The sequence below is a fragment of the Microtus ochrogaster genome, chromosome 10 (assembly GCF_000317375.1).
Source record: "Microtus ochrogaster isolate Prairie Vole_2 chromosome 10, MicOch1.0, whole genome shotgun sequence".
Taxonomy (NCBI): Eukaryota; Metazoa; Chordata; class Mammalia; order Rodentia; family Cricetidae; genus Microtus; species Microtus ochrogaster.
In genome coordinates this window covers 84,506,112-84,515,554 of record NC_022016.1, presented here as the reverse complement: position 1 = coordinate 84,515,554, position 9,443 = coordinate 84,506,112, and the positions used below count along the sequence as shown (strand labels likewise).

General features: G+C 50.9%; 1 protein-coding gene across 1 annotated transcript in view; it reads right to left on the bottom strand.

Annotated features, from left to right (window-relative positions):
* Window positions 1–3,638: 3,638 nt before the first annotated feature.
* The window catches only part of Ubiad1 (UbiA prenyltransferase domain containing 1), a 9,236-nt gene continuing 3,431 nt past the window's right edge, over window positions 3,639–9,443 (bottom strand). The window contains exon 2 of the mRNA XM_005353722.2: window positions 3,639–6,357. Coding sequence (XP_005353779.1) covers window positions 5,870–6,357 — 488 coding nt within the window. The 3' untranslated portion in view covers window positions 3,639–5,869. The remainder of the gene's footprint in view (window positions 6,358–9,443) is intronic.

The following is a 9,443-nucleotide window of genomic DNA, read 5'->3' as shown; positions in this document are numbered from 1 at the left end:
TTTAGACTGGACTCAATCTCACGTAGCCCAGAATGACCTCGAACTCACAAAGATCCTTCTGCCTCTGCCTCCCAAATGCTGGGATTAAAGGTGTGTGCCACCACTGTCTGGCATCTATGGCTAACAAGTTGCTTAGCTCTGCAGTCTGATCTTCAGGCAAGCTTTATTTGTTAGATCACAAACAAAATATTACAACAAGAATGCCTCCCGGTTACAACTGCCTACCTCTGCTGAGCTCTGGTGAGCTCCCGAAGAGCCAGGCTCAGCCCCTCACCAGGGCCTCAGGCAGAACCTGACCAGGCTTCACCACCCTTTGGTGCCGTGGTTTGGTCATTCACCACAGGAGGGAAGCACAAACGTCAGCAGGCTGAGAGCAAGTGCAGGCTCTTGCCAGAGGCATTGCTTTTACATCAGCCTGCATGGTCCGCAGCCAGTAATGAACAAGGCCGGCAGTCCATTAGCAGTGGGCACATGGGAGAGAGAGCAGCTGTCAGCCGCCTCACCTCCAGGGCCATTGAGAGTGAAGCCAGCAGCACGGACATGGGTTTGGATGTGAGTCTGTATGCAGTTTTTCAAAGACAAGCAAAACAGGACGGGAGTATCAGTCAATACAGCCGGGAGGGCACTGAGAAGCTGAAATGTCAAATGGCCCTTGTACCCTGGGTTCCCTCTGTTCCCAACTGCCAGTCTGAGCAGGTCTGGGAGGCAACTCTCCAGCAGAATAACCATAGCACAGGCCAGAGGACCCCAGTTGTCTCATCCGAGCTCTCTCTGATGTGACTCTGAGCTCGGTCTTCTAGACAAGCCATGGCTTTTTCCCTTGAATGCCTGTAGTTATGGGAAACTCAGCACCAGCTGGGATGCTCTGAGCACCCGCCCCGCTCAGTGTTTCCACTCATGGCTAGAGAAGTTCCTTTCTTTTTTTTAAAGATTTATTTATTTATTATGTATACAACATTCTGCCTCCATGTATGCCCGCACGCCAGAAGAGGACACCAGATCTCATTACAGATGGTTGTGAGCCACCATGTGGTTGCTGGGAATTGAACTCAGGACCTCTAGAAGAGCAGCCAGTGCTCTTAACCTCTGAACCATCTCTCCAGCCCCTGAGAAGTTCTTTTCAACACCAGAGCTGAAACGTGGGGCTGGGTAAGTCCCATCTGCATGCCCCGGTTGTCCTCTTTGAACACAACGTACCCAGCCCAATCACTCTTCCCCCAAGACAGCGTCCTTTTGGGTCTCCAGGCTAACGTGGTTTTACGTGTCCTCACCCTTCTTCCAAATGCTTCTTGGACAAGATCCAGTTTGTTAATAACACCTTCAAAATATGGTTCCCACGCTGGGAAAAAGGAAAATCTCTGCTGCAGCTGTTACCCATCACACACACACACACACACACACACACACACACACAGAGTTGGCTCCCAACCCTATCTTCACTCTGCTTTCCACATCCTGTCAACAGCTTCTCTGAAGTCCGCGCGCAACGCTCTATGATACGTCCTTGATCTGGCTCCACGTTGACTCTTTCCATGGCGAACAAGGCTTGCAGGTTCAGGCCCAATGCGGGGATGAGCAGGCACTGCCTCCTTGTTCTTCCATTCATCTCGTGGACCACAGTAACCTTCGCCAAGGTCATCACTGTCTCAGTCTGAGGTTAGGGCCAGATCCCAGGTGTGGGTCTGGTTATTAATGCAGAAGTGGCAGAAAGTAAAACAGCAAACATTGGATTCATCAATCAGTCCCTCCAGCCCCAGAGCAGGCCAGCCCCAAGCTTCCAAGGTCTTCTAGGCAGGACACTGTGCAAAGGTTCAGCAACGGCATGGAAGGAGGGCAGCTCTGAGCAGCAGAGATGCACAGAGACCACAGAAAGGATAGTTCGCCGAGCCAGGGTAGAAATGGGTATGGGGTGGCAGCGTGTTCCCCACAGGCCCATGGTACCTGTCAGCAGGAAGCGGTTTCCAGAACCCTTCGAGAGAAGCAGAGTGAATTCCAGGCCTGAAGCCCAGCACCAGGCAGCAGAAATGACGTTACGGCTGGTGAATGGAAAGACCAAAGGCCGACCTAAAATCCCTGACTTCTGGTCCCCAGGAGACTGGGGGGATCCCAGTGACCAACCCGACAGGCATGGGAAAAGCCTGAGGTGACTGGAGTGTGATTCCCTGCTAGTCACTGGGTAAGCAGGATAAATCTTAGAGGCATGTGACCATCAGCCTAGCGTCATTCATAAAACACCCACAGGCACATCGCTCTCCTGTCACAGGTCAGCTCCTTCCCAATGACAGGCCGCGGTCTGGGAGACCCGACAGCTCTCTCTGCATTTATTAACGCTCACTGTTCTCTTGACCCATCTAATTCCTGAGCCCCCTAATTATCAGCCCCTCCAGAAGCCCTTCCTCCTGGGCTCCTGAGAGCTTCCGTTCAGGCTGCCTTACTCCGGTTGCTAATAGCAGGTGTTGAATCTAGCTGGGCAAAGGGCAGAAGGCAGGGCTCACTCGCTGAAGGCTGCCTTCCCTGCTGCTGCTGACACACTGATCCATCAGCTGTCTCCCACGGTGCGTTCAGCCTCAGGAATATATCTAGCTACAGTGATATCCATCCCACATATCTCTGCCTCGTTCATAAGGATATATTGCCAAACGCCTAGCCAAAACGTAAACTCACTCCATCTACTACCTGCTCCTAATCCATCAGCGTGGTGACCTAGCAGCAGAAAAATGTAAGTAGGGAAGGATAGAGGGAAATGAGGTTAATGCGGTCTGGCTAGCTGGCTCTGAATGGTCCCTACCACCTTTCCTAAGGCAGGGTTACTACTGCTGGAGTAACACCAGCAACTTGTGGGGGAGGAAAGGATTCACTTGGCTTACACTTCCACATCACTGTTCATCACTAGAAGACAAGACAGGACCTAAATAGGGCAGGGAGCTGGAGGCTGGAGCTGATGCAAAGGTCATGCCATGGAGGGGTGCTGCTTATTGGTTTGCTCCCCATGGCTTGCTCAGCCTGCTTTTTTATAAAACCCAGGACTACCACCCAGTGATGACATCACCCATCACAGGCTGGGCCCTCCCACATCAATCACTAAGAAAATGCCCTTCGTGCTTGCCCACAGCCTAGGCCTGCAGAGGCACTCTCTCAATTAAGGTTCTTTCCAGTGACTCTAGCTTGTGTCAAACTGACACGAGACCAGCCAACATAGCCCATCAACGCTGTGCAAACAGTACCCAGATTCATCGCTGGTAATGCGGTGCCCCTACCACACTGCACTGTCCCAAAGGCCTGCAATGAGATTTGTTTTGGAGACAGGGTCTCACTGTGTGTCCTTGGCTGGCCTCAAACTTCCAGAGATCCCCCAGCCTGTCTCCCAAGTGCGGGAATTAAATGCGTGTGCCACTGTGCCTGGCACTCTGAGATCTCTGCACATTCCCACAGTAAGAGAAACAGAAGGCGGCTGGGCGATGGTGGCGCACGCCTTTAATCCCAGCACTCGGGAGGCAGAGGCAGGCGGATCTCTGTGAGTTCGAGACCAGCCTGGTGTACAAGACCAAATTAGAGGAAAGGCCCCAAAGCCACAGAGAAACCCTGCCTCGAAAAACCAAAAAAAAAAAAGAGAGAGAGAAACAGAAGGGAAGCAAAGAAACACGAAGCCACTGATGGACGTTTTCTCATATTTTAATTAACAAATCTACAGGAAACCTTCATTAAATCAGGAGACATGATATAAATTATGGTGGCCTGTATATAAAACGTGGCACTAAATATGGCCTCTGGGATCATATATAAAAATAGACATTAAAATGTGTCCAGAGCATGGTGCAGCAGCGGACACAGTTCTGATGGGGGCAGCCGTGTCAGGCCTAGACCGTGAAAGCCACTGGTTGTGGAAGTGATTTTTTTTTAAGATCTGTTGCTTTCATTGGTTAATTAATAAAAAAACTGGCTAGGCCCATTTGATAGGCCAACCCTTAGGTGGGCGGAGTAAACAAAACAGAACGCTGGGAGAAAGAAGCTGAATCAGAGAGTCACCATGATTCTCCTGCTCCAGACAAACACAGGTTAAGATCTTTCCTGGTAAGCCACCTCATGGGCTACACAGATTATTAAAAATGGGTTAGATCAATACATAAAAGCTAGCCAATAAAAGGCTAAAACTAATGGGCCAGACAGTGTTCAAAAAAATACAGTTTCTGTATATTTCGGGTAAAGCTAGCCATACAGGCAGCCAGGTGGCAGGACGCAGCCCCGCAGCAGCTCCTTACTACAACTGGTCCTGCGAGTGACTGGTCAGCCCCCAGCAGGGGTCCTAGGTGCTTCTTCAAAGGCAAGGCCCTCAAAGGCACCAAATGCCACAAGCCTGGCGTGCTGGGAAAAACAGGAAAGGAGTGCCCCTGTCTAAGATTTCTGGATTTCTTCCAAGTTCAGGGACCCCGGTTCTCTTTTAGACAAACCATCCTGACTACAAAGGAACTCGGGGCAACTTTTATTTTTTTTGTTTGTTTTTTTTGTTTTTTGAGACAGGGTTTCTCTGTAGCTTTGGAGCCTGTCCTGGAACTCCCTTTGTAGACCAGGCTGGCCTTGAACTAACAGAGATCCGCCTCTGCCTCCTGAGTGCTGGCTTGCTCCACCACCGCCCGGCCTAGGGGCAACTTTTCAACATTTTTTCCTAAGGAAGTGACCCAGTGCTAACTCAAGGTCATTTTCTGCAGGCTAAGCCTGCAGTGCCCTCCAGGACAACTGATCACAATGAGGACGTGATCATCTCAGTGCGACCTCAGAGGGCGACCTCAGTGCAGACATTACGCTCCAAGTGTCCAGGAGGAGGGGGTGAGACCTCACTGGAACCACCCCGTCTGAGCATGGCGACAGGTCAGGGCGAGGAGGGGCCTATATTTCATAGTTCTTTCACTGGCCGGGCTTTCCACTCTGGTGAGTGGGGCCAGGACTGCTATCCATTGGCTTGTACGTTCAACAGGCTCCCGAGGCTCTGTGGATGGGGACAAGTGTCCCTGACTTGTGTGTTACTGCTGCCCACAGTCTGGGGACTGGGAAACAGATGGAAAGACAGAGATGCACGGGAGAAAGAGAGGAGAGACAACCTGGGGAGACAACCGGGAGGAGACTGGCCTGTGGGCTTTAAATGTGCATCCCACTACCACTTCGGGTCCCAATGATTGGCATCCTAGTGGATTCTACAGAGGGAAGCAGCCCCCACCCCCTTTTTTTACTGAAAGCAGAGGGCTTTCCTCAGCCGCCCCAGGCTTGACTGTCTTGCTGCAGGGTGAGCTGACATTTTCCTCACCAGTGGCGCTGAGTGAAAGGAGAGATGAAGGACAGAAATGTTGAAACCACCCACCACCTAGGCAAAAAGCCGGGAGCCACATGGTTGTTAATGAGGGGCTTTCTCTCTAGCAAGCAGCACATTCAGGGGACAGGTGTTCCATGTTAATGGGACCTGGCACCAATTATTGCCATTTCCTGTGTGCCAAGGTAACAGGGCAGTACTGTGCTTTGTCACTGCGGCTCTTCTGGGACACAGATCCTTCATGAATTGTTAGGGCATTCTGTTCAGAACAAGCAAGATGGGCCTCCCATCCTAAAGTGGCCTGACAACGCCCTCTAGTGGGGATTATAAACAACAGCAGGACAGTATGTTCAATTCATCCTCGGACACTAGAGTGGTTTCAGGGCTCCCCATAACATGGCAAACAAACCACAACAGATTATCCTGACGAAGATAATCCTAACACACAAGGGTGGGAGCTGGCAGCCCACGCTGGGCACCCACCCTGGCCAGCTGCACCCCTTCTCAGTCTCTGGCTTCTGCACATCCTAAGGAGGGGCTGTGCTGTGGAGGGAGCTAACAGTCGCCTCAGAGTCTGGGCAGACTGCCTGCTGGTGCCAGGATGATGCCAAAGACGTAGAAAAGTCCCAGAAGGAGGTTGAGCTTGGCTGTCCTCTGGGGTAGCTTGTTGAAAGCCTGGCTGCGGAACTGCCTCTCAAGGGAGAAGACCACGGGGATGGTGAGCAGGGGCAGCGCCAGGCTGATGCTGCAGTGCGTGGCCAGGATGCTGAAGATCAGGTAGGGCAGAAAGAGCAGCGTGGTGTAGAGCACGTAGGAGAGGGTGGGCCCGATGAGGATGGCCAGAGTGACAATGCCGGCCTCCTGGTCAGACTCCATGTCCCTGCTGTTGTTGGAATGGAGAATGGCCTCCGTGCTGAGGGCCAGAGGGATGGCATAGACTAGAGGGAAGATGGCCAAGGACCCCACCTGGACAGCGTAGGCGAACATCACAGCCAGGGGGCCAAAAGTGATGAGGATGATGAGGTCTCCCAGTGCCACATACTTGAATCCAATTCCTGCAGCCAGAAAAGCCAGAGATGCAGTGTGAATCAAAGGCTGTCCAAGAAATGGCTGTGTCTGGTGAGAGGCTGTGATGGTATGCAATCACTGGGGTACCCCAATAAATACCCAGTACAGACTCAGGTCTCTGAGCTCAACTGCCAGGTACTTGCCAAGTTTACCCTTTAGGTTTTACCCCCCAAACCAGTTTCTGCTACAAAGTGCCCTGAACTCCCAGTACGCAGAGATGATACAAGCCCAAGAACATGCAAAAGGCTTGATGATCCATTATTAGACCATAAAGTTCTTCTGCCTTCTCCAGACCTGGAAGGCAGAATGTCCAATGTCCATCCTGCCTCCTTCCCCTCTAGTCTTTCTTGAAAGACCCCAGTGAACACCATGGCATTTCACAAGCTACACACTTCCATATAAGGACACCGTCACTCAGACGAGGAAACCAAAGCAGTTATCGTGCACTGCCCCCCCCCCCCCGTGGTTTCCTTCAAAACCAAGCCATTCCTAGTGACCTTCTGCTCCTAGGCCTGCCTGTAACTCCTTTCCAGCCTCCTCCCTCCATCTCCAGCACCACACGACATCCTAAGTCCAAATCAGAGTCACCTTACTCTGGAATACTACAATTCTTCCTAGGTGGCCTTTGATCTCGTAAGAACCTCCCACCCCGTTCCAGTGTTCTTTTAAAACTCTGGGATTGCCCTTCCCACACACCCTCAAACCCTCAACAACCCTGTGTCTTTGGAATCAAAGTCCCAGCATCTGGCTTGCCAGACTTGGCTCCCACTGGGAGTATTTGGCACAGAGCTACAGTAACAAACACTTCCTTCAACCTGGAACCGAGGTCAGGAGGTCAAGAATATTTCCCACTCAGTCTGAAACAGTAAAGTCACGTGCAATGGTGGGAGGTGGGCATTAGCATCCAAACTTTGGTTGCTACAGTAACAGGGAAGCCTTTGGATCTGGTGATGCTATAAGGCAGGCCTCAGAATATCTGATTATATTTTACCCAGTCTAAAATAAGAGATGACATGCCGGGCAGTGGTGGCACACGCCTTCACTCCTAGCACTCGGGAGGCAGAGGCAGGCAGATTTCTGTGAGTTCAAGGCTAGCCTGGTCTACAGCATGAGTTCCAAGATAGACTCCAAAGCTAAACAGAGAAATCCTGTCTCAAAAAACTAAAATGGGGGGTGGGGGATAACAGATGACAATGATCTTCAGAGGATCTAAAACCATAGGAACTAAGGACCAAGATCTGGCCAACTTCACCTTCACAGAAGTAATGGGTCTGCTGGCTCCAAGTGAGCACCCCTGCACCCCCACAAGGCTTCACAGGCATGAGCCCTCAGTTTCCCAGCACCAGAAAGCTGATTCCACACGGCCACACTGTGTGTCGATAACTTGGTTATCTGAGGACATGTGTCCAGGAGGAAGTGCCCGCGAGAGGAACAGCAGCCCATGTTCCCCACATACTGCATGTATTTAGGAAGCCTCCCTCAGGCTAGGCTAGTGTGATGCTCCCCTACTTTCTCTTACATTCGTTGACCCACATACCACAACAGGACGCCGGATGGGGAAGATGTAACCTCTGGCTGGGTGATCCAAAGAGCCCTCCTTCCTCAGATCAGCAAGCAGAAAGTGACTCAGCTTCCTATGGAGCCTCAGCCATGAGCATGCTTCCCGGCCACTCCTTCCTGAAGCCCCTCACTTCCACTACATGGTTGTTTGCCTACCTCCACTGCAAAAGGCATGGCTTTCTTCTTTCTCTCTTCCATCTCCCTCTTCCCAGCAGCTAGAGATGTGCAGCTCGCTTTGACTCTAACAGAACTATACTCAAGCTTCAAAACAAAGCAAAACAAACAAAATGGGTGGTGGTGGCACACGCCTTTAATCCCAGCACTCAGGAGGCAGAGGCAGGCAGATCTCTGTGAGTTCAAGGCCAGCCTGGTCTACAAGAGCTAATTCCTAATTCCAGGACAGGCTTCAAAGCTACAGAGAAACCTTATCTTGAAAAAACAAACAAACAAAAACAAAACAAAAACAAAACAAAATCACAACAGAAACCTGGGTCCCCCTTATGCAGGTCTTCCCCTAAAGCCACTCAAGGAGAAGAAAGGTTTTAGTCTTGAGTTTATCTGATGGAAGAAAATGACAGAGCTTCTGGAGAGAGAACTAAGTGTAAGACATGGCCCAAACTCTCCTGACTCAGAGATGCGACCCACATGGGAATCTCTTCTTAAGCATTCCCACCCCTCCAGACACCATGTTCTAAAGGAAACAGCACAGTGAAATACTGGGACCATTCTCTGCCTAGCAGCCAGAATTAATCTGTTAAACCAGGCTGGCCTCGAACTCACAGAGATCAAAAGTTGGCCCGGTGGCAGTGCATGCCTGCAATACTAGCACTTGCAAGACAGAGTCAGGAGGAGTATGAGTTTCTAGCCAGCCCTGCTACACACAACTCAGGGAGGAAGCTGGCAAAGGCGCAGAGCCACTGAAGTCTCATGCCTCTGTGGGCTGCGGGAATATGAGCAGTACAAGTGCTTCTTCTTGGGTTAGCAGCTCTCTGTAGAATTAAACGGCACCCAGTGGAGGCCACGGCAGTTTCATTCCCAGGCATTTACTCAAGAGAAATGAAAACAAATGCTCATAAAAAGACTTGAACATGAATGCTCAGTCACAATAGAAAAAAGAGACACAACCCCAAGGTCCCTGAACAGGGGAGCAGAACACAGTGTGGCTGTCTCTCAACAGATGCTGCTCAACAATAACAAGGAGCTGCTGACATGAGTGACAACATGGTGAGCTTCAAAACCATCACACTGGGCAAAGGAGGCCAGACTCAAAGCGCTCACACGGAGGTCAGACATGGCAGCCCACACTTTTCATCTCAGCACTCGGGATGCACAGGCAGGAGGATCTCTGGGAGCTGGAGGCCAGCCTGGTTTACATAGCGTATTCCAAGCTAGCCAGTACCATAAAGAGACAAAAGCAAAACAAAACCAAAAATATCCCCCAAACAAAAACAGAGCTCATATTGCAATAAACAAAGCCACACACGATCCATGTGGAATGGGTCCCTCTACAAGG